Source organism: Takifugu flavidus, chromosome 12 (assembly GCF_003711565.1).
Source record: "Takifugu flavidus isolate HTHZ2018 chromosome 12, ASM371156v2, whole genome shotgun sequence".
NCBI classification, from domain to species: domain Eukaryota; kingdom Metazoa; phylum Chordata; class Actinopteri; order Tetraodontiformes; family Tetraodontidae; genus Takifugu; species Takifugu flavidus.
This window is the reverse complement of record NC_079531.1, coordinates 5780113-5799219: the sequence shown is the minus strand read 5'-3', so window position 1 is coordinate 5799219 and position 19107 is coordinate 5780113. Positions and strand designations below refer to the sequence as shown.

Genomic DNA, 19107 nt, shown 5'->3' with positions numbered 1-19107 from the left:
AATGTGCAATTAGGGGTCACCAGCAGGGGGCAGTGAGATGAGGTTTCTCATGATTGTGTTGGTCAGAACTCTCTTTTACACGTCACACTGAAACATCAATACAAGACGTTTAATATGTTTTATGGAGCTTTCCTCATGTCCCATTGCTTAAGATGACTAAGTTGGTCAATATCAGAGCAAAATTCCATTAAAGCTTGAGAAAACCTTCAGAAAAACAATCTTTTTCTGGTCATTCGATCTTGATAGTTGACTGGGATCTGATCATCAAGTAGTATGAACTATTTCTAGTTCTATTTTCATCAAAGCCTATCTTTATTGAACCATCAGGTGAGCTATCAAAGACCCAAATCAAATTAAAATCAACTTTTCTCCACAGCAGTAAATAAAACTTAAAAATATAATCAAACTACTTAGTGGGCGGAGCTTAGAATTGCCCCTATTGAGCAAATGCTTTGGTTTTCCAATGTGTTTGGGGTCATTTTTGTTTCAGTTTCAAGGATCACGGTTATTTTTAGGGGAGTGACAGATGTCTGTGAGGTGATTTTAACCTGATTTGTAGTCCTAAACCCTTTCCTTAATTTCAGAACTGATGGAAAGATCGGTAAAAATGCTTTGTTCTTTCTATTATCTTTTCAGCCTCCTTTATTTGCATTCAATCACTGATACTTAAGCATACGGAAAATGGGGATGCTAAATGAATTCATCTTTTGTCTACTACTGACAATTATGAAGTAAATCAAGTGTGTATGAGTGTGTGTGTGTGTGTGTGTGTGTGGTTCTTGCTACTTTTTGAGTGCCAGAAATTGTATTCTGCAGGCAAAGTGAGGACATTTCTGGAAGTGAGGACCTTTTGGCTCGTCTTTGCAACTTCAGAGGGCTGTTGAGACATGAGGGTTCAGACATGGCTGAAGTTGAACTGAATGTTTAAGGTTTAGGGCTTTAGTCAGGATGGTAAAGGCGGGAGGGGGAGGGGCTGGAGAATGTGTTTTGTTTGAAAGTCTTCACGTAGATAGATTAATGAGAATTATGTATGCTTATGGTCACATTTCAGTTCTTTCAGGCTCATTCCATTGCAAGATATTTTCTTACAGAAATCATAACTGCTCGTCCACACCACACAAGCTCATCGTGATTGATTTGAAAAAATATTTTAATGGCCATTTTCATAGTTTAGTCACAAAGTGACTCACAGCAGGTAGAAACAAAGAAAATAAACCCAAGCCTTCTCAACCCCACCTATATGCATACAAATATACATAAAAACATAGTTGCTTACACATTCACACAGGCAGACATGTACAGACAGGAGGCTCAACTCCCAACATGGCCGAAACAATAGTCTTAAATGTCGCAATATTAAAATGTGAACAGATGAAGAGCAGAGATCATAGGCACTCACATCAAAGGACCAATGCTTTATACCAAGGCTAAATAATTCAACATATTTAATACATCTGATATATCTGATAGATATAGTTCCTTATAGATTCAACCAAACTCACTTCACTTGGAGAGAAACTTGGATTAGACTTCCAGCACATTCCAGACAGCCACAATGATGAAAGAAAACGGGACCAACAGACCAAGACAAACCGTGAGCAGTTCTCAGTCTCTAGAAAGTGCCACATTACTTTTGCGCAAAAGCAAAATTGTGAATGACATTTGCTTCTTTTAGGACATTGTTAATTTTCCGTTACCCTTAAGTGAGAAAAAAGTACATATATAGCTAGAGATTGCACATTCACTCCCCAGAACATAACTAATAACTTTATCTTACCCATTACCCTTATCCTGGAAATTTCATTAAAATCCCTTCATTACTTTTTGCATTATTTTGCTAAGTTTAATGCTCACATAACCAGCAGGCGGCGCTGTACCAGCAAAGGTATATTTTGTATATTTGTCCATTTGCATATGTGACGTATGACCTCAATTTGACAACGCATGTCCTTCCTGTTTAAATTCTCCAGCGCCAACGCAATCAGGCCCTCTGAAACTTTGTGGGGGGTTTTAGAGTTTCACATTTTAATTTTGGCCCCACAACCCCACCAAATGTCATGCGTGTAGGTGAAACTTTACCTCGGGGCTTCTCCGAGAACCATCAAGCAGGTGGGGCAAAAATGGCGCCACCTGTATGAAGATGGCGCTTGGCCTATGTTTATCCAGTGTGTTTGTGTGTGTGTGTGTGTGTGGGGGGGGGTTGCCACTTTTTGAGCACCAAAAATTGCATTCTACTAGCAAAGTGAGGACATTTCTGGAAGCCATTTCTGCATGCCCATTTCCTTTACCAAAACATTTTTAAAAATGCCAGATCTGAGGTCTGCAAAATTTCAGATTTTCGAGCACGATTAGGCCCCGCAAAACCATTTTTACCCAACTAAGCAGAATAAACACTAGCAAACAACAGCCCTCACAGCGAGGACAGTGCTTGGGTCCTAATTCTACCAATAGTGCTGGTAATAATTTAAAAAACTAGCACTCAAAGAGTGCAGACCTCTGCCAAGTCGGCCATTTCCTCATACTGTAACTTACCCCGTCAGTATAGTACATTCACTGTAGTCGGTGGTTTTATTATCAAAAGCACCTTTGCTTTCATCTTGGCCTATGATCTTTGGATAATTGAAGGTCCAAGTCCCTCCAGAATTCACCAAAATCTAATCAGCTGTTCCTTGGGCCGTCAAAATGTCATTAAAATCCATCCATAGCAATAGACTAATTTTGTCATTTCACTGTAACACATATCCATTCCTGTGTCTGGTTTCAGTTTCTAGAAAATATTGAAAAAAACGATAAAATGCTCCATCAACTACAATGGAGCGAATGTACCAGCGATCATGGACGCGCAATCTTTGCGGAATTGACCAAGGAGATGCTTGGGAACCCTCAAAGCGTCTTAACCAAGATCACTCCTGAGAGGTCTCGTAGCTTGATGGAACAGGTGAAACACCTGAACATAAACACCAAAGAGAAGCTCAATGGTGCCATTGATCTGATCGTGGAACAGGCGATGTCAGAGCCAGCCTCCTGTGCCACCTACGCCAATATGTGCAGAGAGTTGATGGGGGTAAGTTCATCGCATCCATCATGGATGCGCTCAAAACAGTTACCAGACACAACTATATATCTCTATTCTTTAACAGAGGTGCGGGGGGACTGGTGACACTCCAAGCTACCTTGGAGCAGGAGGGAGGGGGGAGAACATGGGCCCTGAAAGTGGTGACACATCACAGAATTTCGCAAATCTTCTGCTTCAACGTTGCCAGCAAGAGATGCTGAAAGACAGAAATGATGTAAGTGTGACTGTCGCTGACACTAAAAATGAAAGTTTGCTGCTGACAAATACTACAAATTTTCCATTTCTGGAATGTTTTACAACTATGTTGGCTGTCCCGACCTCCGCGGTAGTTTATGAATTCAGACGTGATCTGTCCTTGCAGGAAGACGACCGTTCGCTTGGTCTTAAAAGATTTATTGGAGAACTCTTCAAACTAGAAATACTGAATGAACCCATCATGCATGAATGCCTTGAGAAACTCCTCAATAATTGTCACGAGGACTCAGTTGAATGCCTCTGCAAGCTGCTGTCCACCTGTGGAAAACGACTGGACACAGAGGAGGCCAAGGTCAGTACAGAGGTCAACAACTGTATTTATTCTTGGATACTTTTGAAACTTTTGGAAAGATGGTTTGAAGCAGTGAGTTGCTAAAAAGACTTACCAGTTCTCTATCCGCATGTCCCCTTTTAGCCACAGATGGATCGGTACTTTAACTATATCATTGAAATGATGAAAGAGGGCCAGGTCTCTTCTAGGGTTAACTTCCTGCTTCAGGATTTGGTGCAACTCAAGATGGTGAATATTGTTTAATATAATACATCTAAAATAGAGGACTTTAGTGGGGTTAAGGGGGAAAGTGCATCTCATGCTAAAAATACTGGCCAGGTTTGGGTTTTCACCTTCTGAATATGAAAACACTTTGTTGAATTGAACGGCTATTTCCTTATTTCCATTTACAATCTCCAGAACAACTGGATACCTCGAAGACCAGAAGATGGTCCGAGAACATTCTATGCAGTCCAAAAAAGGGCAGCGCTGTATACTACCACCGTGAAAGAGCTGATTCACGATCAGAGAAAAGGTAGACGAGATGGTCACAGGCTGGCTGCACCTGAGGACAAGTGGAGGAGAGACACTCCGGATAGCACCTTAAGGAAGGATGGTCCTGAGAGGAGTGGGAGAAGAGAAGCTCCTGAGAGAAGCGGGAGGAGAGATGCTCCTGTGGGGAGTGGAAGTAGAGATGCTCCTGAGAGGAGCGGGAGAAGAGAAGCTCCTGTGGGGAGTGGAAGTAGAGATGCTCCAGAGAGGAGCGGGAGAAGAGAAGCTCCTGAAAGCAGTGGAAGGAGAGATGCTCCTGAGAGGAGCGGGAGAAGAGAAGCTCCTGAGAGCAGTGGAAGGAGAGATGCTCCAGAGAGCAGTGGGAGGAAAGGTGCTCCTGAGAGGAACTGGAACAAAGAAGCTCCTGAGAGCAGTGGAAGGAGAGATGCTCCAGAGAGCAGTGGAAGGACAGAAGCTCCTGAGAGGAACTGGAGAAGAGAAGCTCCTGAGAGCAGTGGAAGGAGAGATGCTCCAGAGAGCAGTGGGAGGACAGGTGCTCCTGAGAGGAACTGGAAGAAAGAAGCTCCTGAGAGCAGTGGAAGGAGAGAAGCTCCTGAGAGCAGTGGAAGGAGAGAAGCTCCTGAGAGGAACTGGAAGAAAGAAGCTCCTGAGGGGAGTGGAAGTAGAGATGCTCCTGAGAGGAGCTGGAGAAGAGAAGCTCCAGAGAGCAGTGGGAGGACAGGTGCTCCTGAAGGAGGCTGAGGAAAAGAAGCTCCTGAGAGATGGAAGGAGAGAAGCTCCTGAGAGGACTGGATGAGAGAAGCTCCTGAGAGGAGCTGGATGAGAGAAGCTCCTGAGAGGAGCGGGAGGAGAGAAGCTCCTGAGAGGAGTGGGAGAGAGAAGCTCCTGAGAGGAGCAGGATGAGAGAAGCTCCTGAGAGGAGCGTGAGGAGAGAAGCTCCTGAGAATTGCTGGAGAAGAGAAGCTCCTGAAAGCAGTGGAGAGGAGAGATGCTCCTGAGAGGAGCGGGAGAAGAGAAGCTCCTGAGAGCAGTGAAGGAGAGATGCTCCAGAGAGCAGTGGGAGGAGAGATGCTCCAGAGAGCAGTGGAGGACAGGTGCTCCTAAGAGGAACTGGAAGAAAGAAGCTCCTGAGAGCAGTGGAAGGAGAGATGCTCCAGAGAGCAGTGGGAGGACAGGTGCTCCTGAGAGGAACTGGAGGAGAGAAGCTCCTGAGAATTGCTGGAGGAGAAAAGCTCCTGAGAGGAGCCTGATGAGAGAAGCTCCTGAGAGGAGCTGGATGAGAGACGCTCCTGAGAGGAACTGGAAGAAAGAGCAAGCTGAGAGCAGTGGAAGGAGAGAAGCTCCTGAGAGGAGCTGGATGAGAGAAGCTCCTGGAAGGAGCTGGATGAGAGAAGCTCCTGAGAGGAGCGGGAGAGAGAAGCTCCTGAGAGCAGTGGAGGAGAGATGCTCCAGAGAGCAGTGGGAGGACAGTGCTCCTGAGAGGAACTGGAAGAGAAGAAGCTCCTGAGAGTAGTGGAAGGAGAGATGCTCCAGGAGAGAGCAGTGGGAGGACAGGTGCTCCTGAGAGGAACTGGAAGAAAGAAGCTCCTGAGAGCAGTGGAAGGAGAGAAGCTCCTGAGAGCAGTGGACTGGAGAGAAGAGAAGCTCCTGAGAGGAACTGGAAGAAAGAAGCTCCTGTGGGAGGAGAGTGAGGAAGTAGAGATGCTCCTGAGAGGAGCTGGAGAAGAGAAGCTCCGAGAGCAGCAGGGGAGGACAGGTGCTCCTGAGAGGAAGTAAGAAAGAAGCTCCTGAGAGCAGTGGAAGGAGAGAAGCTCCTGAGAGGAGCTGGATGAGAGAAGCTCCTGAGAGGAGCGGATGAGAGAAGCTCCTGAGAGGAGTGGGAGGAGAGAAGCTCCTGAGAGGAGAGCAGGATGAGAGAAGCTCCTGAGAGGAGCGGGAGAGAGAGAAGCTCCTGAGAATTGAGAGCTGAGAGAAGAGAAGCTCCTGAAAGCAGTGGAAGGAGAGATGCTCCTGAGAGGAGCGGGGGAGAAGAGAAAGAAGCTCCTGAGAGCAGTGGAGGAAGAGAGATGCTCCAGAGAGCAGTGGAGGACAGGTGCTCCTGAGAGGAACTGGAAGAAGAAGCTCCTGAGAGCAGTGGAAGGAGAGATGCTCCAGAGGGCAGTTGGAGGACAGGTGCTCCTAAGAGGAACTGGAAGAAAGAAGCTCCTGAGAGGAACTGGAAGAAAGAAGCTCCTGAGAGCAGTGATAGGAGAAGATGCTCCTGAAAGCAGGTGAAGGAGAGAGAGAAGCTCCTGAGAGGAGCGGGATGAGAGAAGCTCTTGAGAGGAGCTGGATGAGAGAAGCTCCTAAGAGGAGCTGGATGAGAGAAGCTCCTGAGATGAGCAGGATGAGAGAAGCTCCTGAGAGGAGCTGGATGAGAGAAGCTCCTGAGAGGAGCTGGATAAGAGAAGCTCCTGAGAGGAGCGGGAGGAGAGAAGCTCCTGAGAGCAACTTAAGGAAACCCTCTCCTGAAAGCAGCTGGAGGAGACCATCAGAAAAATGCAGCCGAGGTAAATAACTAGAGTTAGCTCTACAATTACAACTGCTGTGTAGCATGATGGAAATATGAGTCTTTCATATCAGGAGAAAGCCCCATGTCCAGCACTTCTGACACCATCTTCAGATGAACTACAGAAATGTCTTCCACTCAGCGATGTCAAGGTATGAACAAGCAATTTTGCAAGTGTTTTCTATTATATGCACAAAATTGAGCAGAGTGATAAAAAGTTGGTCGAAATAGGGGAAAAAAGGTTGAATCTCTAAATACATCATGTAAACTAATGAAACTGGGGAAGCCACCATGGAGCATCCACAGTGTTTTTCTTTCATTCCTTTACCTGTAGGGGGCGCCAACAGCCACAGAACAGTAAGCATGCAGAAAATTTAGAGAACTCACAACTGCTAAAATTGGCTTTGTTCTGTTGCAGATCTCGTGCGGATGTTCCTCGATATTCTGTGGGACGAGGGAGCTGTCAGTGAAATCATTTTTTTTTTCAAATGGGAACACCTCGTAAGCAACAGTGGCTTCTCAAGGTTCCGGACAGTCATGGAAAAATACCATGCTGTGTCAGACGCTTGACCAAAGACTGATTTTGGCTCCCCTCCAATTTGTTCTCTGAAAGCTTATATAAATTAAAAATATAAAATGTAGATGATTTATTTCTGTCATTTCAATCTTGCTTCCTTTGTTACTATTGAATTTTGATTTATTTTATAAAACTTGTGGGACTTTATAAATGTTAAACAGCAGGACAACATGATTACTGCATAATGTGCAATTAGGGGTCACCAGCAGGGGGCAGTGAGATGAGGTTTCTCATGATTGTGTTGGTCAGAACTCTCTTCGTACACGTCACACTGAAACATCAATACAAGACGTTTGATATGTTTTATGGAGCTTTCCTCATGTCCCATTGCTTAAGATGACTAAGTTGGTCAATATCAGAGCAAAATTCCATTAAAGCTTGAGAAAACCTTCAGAAAAACAATCTTTTTCTGGTCATTCGATCTTGATAGTTGACTGGGATCTGATCATCAAGTAGTATGAACTATTTCTAGTTCTATTTTCATCAAAGCCTATCTTTATTGAACCATCAGGTGAGCTATCAAAGACCCAAATCAAATTAAAATCAACTTTTCTCCACAGCAGTAAATAAAACTTAAAAATATAATCAAACTACTTAGTGGGCGGAGCTTAGAATTGCCCCTATTGAGCAAATGCTTTGGTTTTCCAATGTGTTTGGGGTCATTTTTGTTTCAGTTTCAAGGATCACGGTTATTTTTAGGGGAGTGACAGATGTCTGTGAGGTGATTTTAACCTGATTTGTAGTCCTAAACCCTTTCCTTAATTTCAGAACTGATGGAAAGATCGGTAAAAATGCTTTGTTCTATTCTATTATCTTTTCAGCCTCCTTCATTTGCATTCAAACTCATGACTTAAGCATACGGAAAATGGGGATGCTGCCAATACAGCTAAAACATATGCGCAAGAACGAGGTCAGAGGGTGGTCTGACGGGTTTGAACCAGTGCCATGTGTTAGTGCTTCCACCATCACGCCGATAGCGACAGCAGCATCAGCAGCAAAATACCCATTTTCAATGAATGACTGCATCTCAGAAAACTTGACTGCATGTCAGTGTTGCTTCTGTTCTGGCAAAGTTGCGTTCATCCGCATCACCTGCGTTGAAAACGCGCAGCAGCGGCGGCGCGGGTTCCTCAATTTGAGAACGCAGACAAATGGTTCGGAGCAGGCAGATAAGAGAGTGCGGCATGAGGGAATCCAATTCCATATATCGAAGGCTGATCTAATTGCAAAAAATAAATAAATGAAATAGCGATGGAAGCGTTCAAACGTGTTGTGGAGACGTTATCAGGCTCTCCCCCTTTTGCTGTCGGACCCGAGGAGACTGCAGGAAATAAAATGGAGAATGTTTTGCGCTTCTAGTCAGCCTTTGATTCCAGACATGACAGCCCCCCCCCCACCCCACCAAAAAAAGTGCCAGAAGGGAGGGAGGAGACAGACAGACAGACATAAATGCAGGCACAAAATGTGACAAAAAGATTTATTTTTTTAAAAAAAAAAACCTAAAATGGTCCCGAGCTGAATTCTTCGATCACCCCGGCTGAGTTGCGTATCCCCCCCTCCGGTCAGAGGAAGGGGGGGAAGGCAGATATTGGTGATTGCTGACTGCATCGTGCGTGCATGCGTGCATACAAAATAAATAAATAAATAAGAAAAATCCCCCCCCATCCCCCCAATAAACGGAGTGGAGCTGAGACAGCCTTATCAGTGGGAACCATGTGTGCGCAGTGGGCAGTGCGATGATGAGGCTGCATCCTCGCAGCCATCGAGGAAAACGCACACACACAGACGCGCACGGGCGCGCGCAACAATCATTCGAAGTGTATTATTTCTGTTGCCACACCCATTACATAGAGCCGGACGCGGCACCGGAGGGCAATAATGAGTATAATGTCGGTGACACCGACATGACGAACCGCCGGGGGCGACACATGAGTCATGTCCGCCGAGACGACGGCGGACTCCGGCCCCGCAGAAGCTGCGTGGAGGGTGCGGGGCGGATGAATGAACGATGGGCGGCAGTTTCGGGGATGTATTTAAAGATATGGACACGTCTCTCTCTTCCCCCCACCCCCACCCCCTGTCAATGCGCATGATACTGCGGTTCCACTACTATGGCACGCTCCAACTCACCTTGAATCGGCGCACGGCCGCTCGCTGCTGTCATTCGGGTGCGGGGCCGTACAGAGAACCAATACACGCCCCAAAGCCCCGATCGACAGCCAATCGGATGGCGGCAGAGGCGGACCTGTGGCTGCATTCTCACACTTGGTTTCACTATGCGCTCGTAAAAACGGCTCCGTCTACTACGAACGCGGCGGTGCAGGTGCTCTGTCTGTTCGGGAGAGGATGCGGATGGAAGCACGGGGGAGGGAAGGGATGAAGGGAGACGACACGAGGAGAGAAACCAGGATATGAGACGGGGCTTTCGCTAAAGAGATCGCGGAGGCGCAAGGTCGAATATGAGAGATTGGTTGAACGGGGCACTTTGCGTGGTAGAAGCTGGTCGGCAATAGTACTATGATTTGGTATGTGGCCACTCTGATAGCAAGTGTATTCAGCACCAGAGGAACGGCCGCTCAAGGTGAGTTGAAGTGCAATATATCTGATTTGTGCATATGCCTCCATGCGCGCTCGGCGTCGCTCCTTAAAAAAAACGTGTGGCATGCTCTCTTTTTTGACGGGAGGAGGGCCGGGCGGCGGGTCATAAACTGCGGGTCTATTTCACCCCCCCCCCCCCCAACATCTCACCGTCATGTGAAAGTTCAGCCACGGTGAAACGGTTTCAAGGCTGCCTCCGGCCTGCAGGCGCGAGGAGTGGATCGTTCACGTGTGTGCGTGCGTCTGCCTGCGCGTGTATGTGTGTGATGTCAGGGAAGACTGGCCGTGGAGCGTGGATTGATGGACGGATGTGTGGGTTAGGCCCGTGCTGTCAGATCTGCGTGATTGCGCGCGTGTGTGTATATGTGTTTGGGGGGGGTGGGAATAAATAAATAAATCAACGTTTAAGGAAATTGGCACAACGCCGTTCCCTGCTGCTGCTGCTGCTGATGGGGGTGGGGGTGGGGGGGGGGGGGGGGGGGGGTGGTATCATAGCAAAGGAGTCCCATTTGAGTTCTCCGGAGAGGGGTGTGACCGTATCAGCCCTCTAGATGGAATAGTAACTAAATAATGCATCGCGCGTCAGATAAAATGCACTCTCGGATTGATAGAGCCCTCATCTGCGTGCTCGGGATCCATGTGCCGAATGAAATCACGCATATGGATCCCGCACGCCGAGCGTCGCCCCAGCCGGCGAGGCTCGGCGAGGCTCGGCGCTCATTTAAACGCCTCATTTAAAAACCTCGACCTTCCTGGAGCGACACGCACACACAGACGCGCGCGCGCGCACACACACGCGCGCCACAAAATCCCTTTATTCTGACCCCCCCCCGCCCCCCTTTCCCTCCCCTCAGCAGTCTGTATTGACCCATGTACTGACTTAACCTTGCTTTCCCACTCGTGTCCAGATGAGGGAGACATGTGCCAAGCTGTCGCCTGGTAACTGATCCCAATGACCCCCACACGCTCGGTGCAGAACCGGCCTGGTTTTACTTGCAGGCGCGGCAGAAGTTGATCACAGGGTGAGGAAGCCTTCTTTCAGTAATGCAGCAGAACGCTGCTGATTTCGGGACACGGCCCCTCTGGTGGGTGGCATTGTCTAGAGCAGAAATTCTCCATTCCGCGCAGGCAAAGCTGTGGCCTCATGCTCAGATTTGCACTGAAGGTGATTTACTTTCAAACAGGCTTCCTGGCGGATGTTCAGCGTCCCAGAATATAACGTCTGAACCCCAACAACCGCCACAGCTTGTCTCTGAAATGAAAGCCAACTATGTTTTTCCTCTCCTGTTCTGACAACAATGAAACTGACACGCTGTCTTGCATGTAATGATGCAACGTTAATCTTTTCATGCTTGGTGCATAATCGATGGACAATGGGGTAGGAAATAAGTGGGAATCTCAGTTTCCTGGAGGACACTGATGCATGTTTGTCTTTTGTGCTCAACTCAAAAGTACAACCATGAGGTCATTAGTATTAGCATTGAGAATGCGCTAGCACAGCTAAGTTCCACCCTGAACCCCAGTTCCAATTTTATTCAACCCATATAAAGCATTGATTTAAGAACAGAACCCATTTTTATTCATATTCCACTAGTTTCATCTCTGGCAATGCTGGGAAGATACTCCAGGAAGTTACTTTTGCAGAGTTTTGTACAGATCAAGCAAGCAATAAACACCGAGTTAAGTGCAGCAAAATGAATTCCCGTCTCTCCAGAATGTCATATGAAGTTATGGCACTTGTGATGAACCCGATGGTGAGCTCCGGGCCATATTCCTTTGTGTTGAAAGCTGTCATCTGCTTTAGCTCTGAGCCGAGCGCCAGCGTGGTCCCATCCTGCTGGATTTTGAGAGCATAAAATGGTGGAACACAGCCAAGCGGTGTCTGCCACAAGGAAGGAACTGTGAGGAAGAGAAGTTTGTGAGGGACAAGCACTGGGATGGACGCTGGTCAGACTTCAGAAGCAACCAGGAGATGGGTGTCGGTTCTTCTTTAGAGACATAGATCTTATTTTTGCCTGTAAAGACGCGGGGGGTCTCTTCAGCACAGACAGAGGCGAACATCTGAACAGAGGTGCAAATGAAGTGTTGAACATGTGGCTAAATCAGTCACAGAAGCCATCTTGGCAAACAGGGTACTAAACTAAGTTGAGGGTTATTTGATGCATCCGCGTCCTCGTAATTAAGGCGGGTCCTTTAGTTTGGGTGATGTCGTTAAAGTAGGGATCAAACAGACCATTCCGATTGGCGTCCTGTCAGCAATAGTGGTATCAGATGATGCGTTCGCGGTCTTGAAATTACAGTTGGGATTTATTGGTTTGTTATTGGTTTGCAGCGACCTAGAAGAGCTCTTCCCTTGGTTGCCGGTGCCGTGCGAAGATTTTCCCGACTTATTTTCGACTCTTTGCTGCATCATCGTAAAATGTTATGTTGAGACGCTGCTCCGGCCAATGAAATGCAGGCGGCTGGGATTTATGGTGCGCTTTGTTGCTCCGAATGAATAAAACGGAAAGATTATTCTCTGCCTTTGCGCAGTGTTCAAACAAGATTTACGACTCAAACGGAGGTCTTACACTGAAAGCGTGACACCGCGATGTTGCTCATTGAATACAGAACCCTTTTTAGGCTGAATGTGTGCGGTCGTTATTCCCGTCGAGCGTCACTTTTCTGCCGAACTCCCCTGTTGTTTTATTGTTGACACATGTGGGAAGTGTTGGAATTTGCAGTGAGCTGTTGTATTAGCCTGTGGATTAGCCTCTGTAAATGATGAGTTAAACTAATTTCCGATTTGGTAAAACAGACCTGACAGGATATTGTGGCTCAAATGCCGTTGGCTGGTAGCAGGAAGTGGTGCATTTGGAGGACTTCCTTTCAGCTGGAAACGGCAGACCTGTTTAGAGACAGTTTTTTTTCATCAGATGGGCTCTCAGCCAGCTGGGCTCCGTCCGTAATTCCCTTCTCGCGGGCCACTTTTCTCCCACCTGCTTTGAGAGCCCTCCTCCTTCTGGACTGGAGGGTAGTTTTGGATGAAGATGAGGTCTCATCCGGCTCCTTCAAGAGACGGGGACGTTCTCTGAAACTTGAAGTGCTTTGTCCACATCTGATCGCAGCGACGGGCCGCACTCACCCGTTTTTAGCAGCGTTGCATCATCCCTCAACTCAGATAACCGTGCAGATTTCTCTTATTCACTGATTAACAATTGAAAATGTTCCTTCCTGTTCGGTGCAGCTCCGTGCGCTCAGGCTGCGGATGGCACGCTCTCCATCCTGGGCATGTGCCAGCTCTTCCTGCCGATGCCGCCTCCCCCGCCCCCTCACCTCTCCTCCCTCGGTCCCAGCAGAGCCTCATCACAAACAGGGCCTGCAGCGTTATGGGAAAGCCAGCTTTTTTCCTGACCGCCTGGTTCTCGTTGGGTCGTCAGTCCCGCCAGTCCCAATTAGAACCGGAGCTTAATGTTGCTGATGTCAAACCTTTAGTCTGGGTTTATAGAATACTTGTCTAGAATTGTGTTATTTTAGCAGCGCTAGCATGATAAAAGACAAACAGAAGTGCTTCAATAATCAGACAAGTACATCGACAATATCAACTGTTAGCCTAAAGTGGATACATTAAAGGTGATTTTATGACTAATAATCCAGTTTTAATTACTGGCAACAGAAGAGTTGGATAATATCTGATGGGGGTTTGGGGCCTTAACTCGCTGAGTCTGTATTTTGCTGTGCTTCTGCTTACATATATTCCGCTTTACAGATGCGATGCACACTGACGTCCTCACACAGCCACACGCACGCTGTTGGCTGATGTGACCTTCAGCACGCGCAGGCTGGCATTCAATTACCGCCCTGTCAGTGGCCCATCCAGCCTCGTGGCTGGCGCCCTTGAGCCTTTGTCCAGTCCAAGCTTCTGCACGCCCGGTATCGCAAACTCGCCCAACAAAATGACCTTTTAGTACAAATCTGTGATAAATGCTAAAATTCCAGGATGAAGTTAATGTGACCCATGCAAAGTTGTGAGCGGAGGCTTCCTTTGTTCCTCAAACTGACGGGTTCAGTTTAGCTTTTAGGAGATTCGTGAGCGTCTCCAGCCTCCATCCCGGCACCTTCCGTTGGTTTCATACGGCAAAAATGTGATTCATCGCACAAATGCATTAACTACGACCAGTTCGAGGCCTTGAGGTGGAGCTTAGAGAGAAGGATTTTGGTTCGAGGCTGAACTATTCTGCAGAGTTATGGGAATTAAAAGCCGTAGATGCCAGAGAGAATATGATATTTTTAGCCCGCTCGCAGATTTGCTCCAATTACAGCGCGGGAAGCAGGATTAACGCAGCAAAAAGAAGCAAAGTGACGTGACAGGATTCGTCCGAACACTGCGAAAATTAGGATGAGTGAGACGGCACTCAAAGAATCCACCCAGTTCCTGTTTGTTGCTAACGACTGGTGCTACCCACTGCACATGGAGGTTGAAGCTCTTTTCCACTATTTTCAGAGAAGTCTGGTTTCTCTTGGGTTATTTGTCACTTCTAAAATAAAATTAGCACTGGTTTCATCAATCTAATTGTGATGAATTCTAAAAACTTTCAGATTACTAGCAGAGCTTGCTAGCAGTCGGGTGCTAAAGGGAGGAGAAAGCTATGTCAATATCAGAAAAGAAATATGCGCAGATTAGTAATTATTGCAGGCTAATTACATTGAATTACACCGACACGGCCTGTTTAACAATGAAGAATTATCCCCCCTCTGTATTTTGCTTTCGTACACCGAGGGTCCGTCGTACCGATGATTGATTTGACAGGCGGTTGATTTGCGATTGAATTGTTAGCAGTAAATCCCGTCTCCACCAAGGGTAGATGTATAAAACATATCGGCCCTCCGGATTTATTAGAGGCCTGATTTATGCAGATCTTAGCGGACTGATTTCCACGGGAGGGTTTCTAGCCGTCTCCGCTCCAGGTCCTTTGACGTTTAAAGTGGCGACGTGATCATGAATCACCATCAACTCTCAAATATATCAATCGGCTTACATTTACAGCTCTATTTATATTTGGTGTGGTGCTGTATGCCTTTTCACAGCCAGGTGAGGGCGCAGGTATTTAACCCCGGATAAACCTGAGTGGGAACTAGAAAGCCCTTGTGGAGATGGGCTTGAGGGTCTTTCCGTGTCGGAGTCACACCACCAGCAGGATGAAGGAGAGAGGAACACCGGGCCGAAACCTGAGCCGACAAACGCCTGCAACCCGAACCGTCTGCCGAGAAAACAATGGATTTCTACGCCAGAGCCTGAGCTCCGCATCAAGTGACTCTGCTTACTGAAACCAAACAAAGCCTCCAGTGTTCCTCAGTGTGGACCTGATCCTGATCTTTGTTTTATCCTGGAAGCCGTCAGGCTGGTGCAGTGACGATGGAAGACGCTCGGCGGTTGGGCTGCGGGTTCATATCTAATGCAGCTTTGGGGGCTTCGGAGACGGGATTTTCTTGGACCTCAGGCTGGTGTGTTAAAACATATCTGAGCTGTGAACCTGTAACCAGGCTAGCTGAGCTCGGAAAACCGGCGTGGTTTCTACGGTAATCCAAGTATAAGAGAATAGCGCAGAACTAAACCCAAACAGTGGCGTTCTAGTTGTATCCTGAAGCTTAAATATTAGGTTTTCTGTGACATCCAGTAATATTTTCCCTTCAGCTAATCCACTTCTACCGACCCAACACTCCGATCCAACCGCTGCCGGTGGTGAAGTCGGTTTAAGACAGCGAGATTTCTCTTCCAGGGGTTCCTCTGCCCGCTTTCAAATCGACTGGAATCTGTTGCCTGAGCTGTGATGTAGCAGCTGAAAGCAGGAAGAGTGGCAGGATTAAAGAGTTCAAATTGGAGGGGGGGGGGCACCGATCATATCAGTCAGACGCAGCTAGTCGACAAATTGTTGCTTGGTAACCAAATAGAGTTTGAACCAAACTCATGTGAACACTCTCACATTCAAATAAACTCTAATTTTCCGTCTTTGATCGGTTCAGGTGGGGTCAAAGTTTCAGACTCCCTCGGTGGATTTATGATACTGTTTTGGCCAATGGACGCGGAAGAGCCCGGAAAGGCCGAAGGTTCGGAGCAAGATTGCAATGCAGGGTTGTGCATTCTGCAGAAAAGAAAAGAAAGAAATGTTCTCAGCAGTTCCAACTACCGGCTCCCTTCACTCCAGTTTAAATGGGGAATGAACTCCCAGCCGATGCTCAACAGATTTGTTTGGCGTTAATCCCGTTCCGGGTCAACATTGAGACCCGGGCCGGTTTTTGCATTCACATGTGGGTCATGTGCAGAGTCATGAACATGGAGTCGGTTTCTCAGCAGAGATTAAGGCAGCACATGAAGACAAAGCAGATTCCAGGACTGAATAACTGGCAGAACCACATTCAGCCTCTTTTCAGTGTAATTTGATTAAATCTGCTCTGTTTCAGTCCAGAATCCGCACTGGCTGAAACGAATAAAGTGGATTAACTCGGTCACAGGATGCTGCAGATTAAAGTGGTAAACACAATCGCTGAGCGACGCACATGGCCTTTCGGGGGGGGGGGGGGGGGGGCTGGAGTCCTGATAGGGGTTTGTTGTTGTTGTTGTGAGTGCCCAGTCACAATATTTGGATTTTAATCTGGATTTTAAGATGAATCTGGTGCAATTCTCCCCATGTTTCCTCTAACGGTTAATGGGGGTGGTTCCGTTAATTAGACAGGTCAAGTTATTCAGCTGCTGTTTCTGATACATCAGCACCCCCCCCCCCCCCCCCCCCTCCCCCCCTCCCCCAAAACTGGTGCATATGCAGCCAGTTCAGGGGGAGCGGGGGGCGGGAGGAAATCCGGAGCGGGTCTTCAGAAGAGACAGGTATGCCGACCTTTCAGCCTTGGGATAGGTCAGCGCTCGGCAACGTGCCTGGGCGCCCGTGGCTAATCGCCAGGTCTGGCGGCGCTGCAGCTTATCTGAGCGGCAGCCAGCCGTGATCAATGGAGGCCCCCTTTGGCAGCTCGTTTATCGTCCAGCGTGGCAAAACCACAAAGCACTCGCCAACAGATGCAGGTGACGGCTGTTCTGTGATGGGATGAGCGTAGCCGATGAAAGGGAGAAGCTTTACCTGTGCGCTCCACCTCCATGTAGGCCACATCGAGATAAACGCGGCTTTGTGCTGTGGGGAAATTGATTAGGCTGCTTTTAATTGACACCCAATTATCCGATGTTAAGCAGCCCCGGCGATTTCTAAAGAGGATGCCTTCACCTTTGTCTCTTGTTTTATTTACACTGTTTTTCCTCCCTCCTCAGGTGCCCACGGAGTGAGAGAGGAGCCCCGGTTTGTGACAGCCCGCGCCGGAGAGAGCGTGATCCTGGGGTGCGACGTGTCCCCTCCCCTGGACGGCCAGCAGCCTCCGTATGTGGTGGAATGGTTCAAGTTCGGAGTGCCTATTCCCTTCTTCATCAACTTCCGTTTCTACCCTCCCCATGTGGATCCAGAGTACACTGGTAAGACGCTTAGCTTTTATCTTTAGCTAGCTGCCTACCTGCACCACCAGAGCCCATTAATTGCCACATTATAATTGCTTATTCAATCCATATTAGCTTAATGTTATGTTTGGCCAGAGCCAGACTAGCGGTTTAACCGTCTCGTTATGGATTCACCGCAGCGGGCGCCCCCTCCTCCCAGCCCATTTCATATTTGATTTGACTTTAAATTAAAGATGTTGATTGACAGCGCTGGAATCAGCCTCATTATATCGCCACATAATCACGCCGCCGCGCAGGCCCCCGTCCGCCAGGCTTGGAACGCAGCAATCCAAAGAAAGGCGTCTTTGACAAGACGGCGAGCTGTCAGAACGAGGTCAGGATGATTCCTTCCCTTTTCCTGCCTTATTTTAAAGCGAATTCCACACCTGACCTGGCGAAATAAAGGCGGGACTTAGCGACAAGGCCCTTATGCTGCTGTGGCCTTCGCGACCCCTCGACAAGCGGCAGCACGCTCTCGGGCTCCGACTAGCCTCGCCGGCGGGGTGTCAAGTCCACTGTTGAGGAATTACCAGCGACCAGATGTGGCGTTAATACGGCCAGCCTCACTACGCAGATTATAGTAGTTCCGGGGAAATTGCATGTGCACGCGGCGACAGCGTCACGCCGACATCGCTGGACTCCGGCTTATGCGATCCTCTTCGGGGGCCGCGCGGTCTCAGAGCTCATTTGGGCCGCTTCCATGAATTGTTATCACTTGGTATGAATGAAATTGGCGGGTCGATTAAATGCAGGCTTATTTCATCACACGGCTGCTGGAGGCGAGCGGGATTACACGGAAGGGGGCCGGACTTGAGGGGCCGGCAATCCTAAATATTCCGACACTGCGGAATTGCTGCAGAGTTTAGTAAAAGTCCGCCCGGCTGATGGTCAGTCCTGGTCTGCAGGGTCTGAAACTTACAGTAGCTGAGACTGAAGATTTGTCCCCAAACTGCATTGTGGGAAATCTGCCGTGCAGCTCGGGGATCTCCGTTCGTTCTGCCACTTTCTCCCGCAGCTGCGTCAAAACTCCAACGTTGGTTGAACAGCTGTGTTTTCCCCACTCGCGTGGTGATAAATCAGCTTTTTTAGCGTCAGCTCATCCTGCTTTGGGATAAGCTATTGGAAAAAACCAAAATCGCATCTCCCTCTGCAGCAGCTTTAGCCGCAGCTTCTGCACCAGCGCCGTTCGGATTTGTAGAATTGAGGTGAAACGGAATTTCTTGGCCTCCGTAAAGGACCAAAATGATTATGCGGACATCGAGGTGCAGCCGCGACGGTCCGGAGAGGAGGACATGCAGCCCCCCGTTGTGTCCGTGTGGGCGGGAGGAGGCGGTGCTGTCGGGCGGGGGGGCTGCGGCAGGCAGACATTCCCATCTTTTTAACCCCGCTGCAGCCCCGGCTCTGCAAATCTGAACCAATCCCAGGAGTATTTCCTAATGCGTACTGTTCACTGCGGATGGGCGCCATGTGTAAATATCACTCTTGTGTGAGGTTTAGGGGCCACTGGCTCTCTTCACGTTTCCTCTTTCAGGTTTCACTCCACCTGAACGAGGTGCTACCTGCTCTCTTTGCTCCCGTATCTCCTCCGGGGAGGGGGGGGGGGGGGCTGACGTGGTTACACTCGTGTTTACAGCAACGCTGTCTCTGTTCTTGACAAACGGGAGCTTTTGAATTCTCCTCCCCTTCGCCGCATCAATCCTCCGCAAGTAATACGTCAGTTGTCCGTCCCAATTAAGGCGCCGATCGGAAGACCCGT

The 19107-nt window shown here is 48.2% G+C and overlaps 1 protein-coding gene and 2 long non-coding RNA genes across 8 annotated transcripts in view; 2 read left to right on the top strand and 1 right to left on the bottom strand.

Annotated features, from left to right (window-relative positions):
• Positions 1–606: 606 nt before the first annotated feature.
• LOC130534851 (uncharacterized) lies at positions 607–9418 on the bottom strand. Its single transcript, XR_008952976.1, has 3 exons — positions 9371–9418; positions 8084–8459; positions 607–659 (listed from the first exon to the last, which is right to left on the bottom strand). It is a non-coding gene; the product is annotated as an uncharacterized LOC130534851 (long non-coding RNA).
• LOC130534852 (uncharacterized) lies at positions 6512–7230 on the top strand. The gene is made up of 3 exons (XR_008952977.1): positions 6512–6664; positions 6738–6815; positions 7082–7230. It is a non-coding gene; the product is annotated as an uncharacterized LOC130534852 (long non-coding RNA).
• A 101-nt stretch (positions 9419–9519) lies between the features above and the next one.
• Positions 9520–19107, top strand: part of igsf9ba (immunoglobulin superfamily, member 9Ba) — a 36308-nt gene continuing 26720 nt past the window's right edge. For 5 of the 6 annotated variants that reach the window (XM_057049454.1, XM_057049453.1, XM_057049455.1 and 2 more), the window contains exons 1-2: positions 9520–9821; positions 17133–17330. In XM_057049454.1, the coding sequence (XP_056905434.1) occupies positions 9758–9821; positions 17133–17330 (262 nt within the window). In that variant the 5' untranslated portion in view covers positions 9520–9757. Of the gene's footprint in view, positions 9822–10746; positions 10861–17132; positions 17331–19107 lie in introns of all 6 variants that reach the window. The other variant, XM_057049457.1, reaches the window with a different exon arrangement.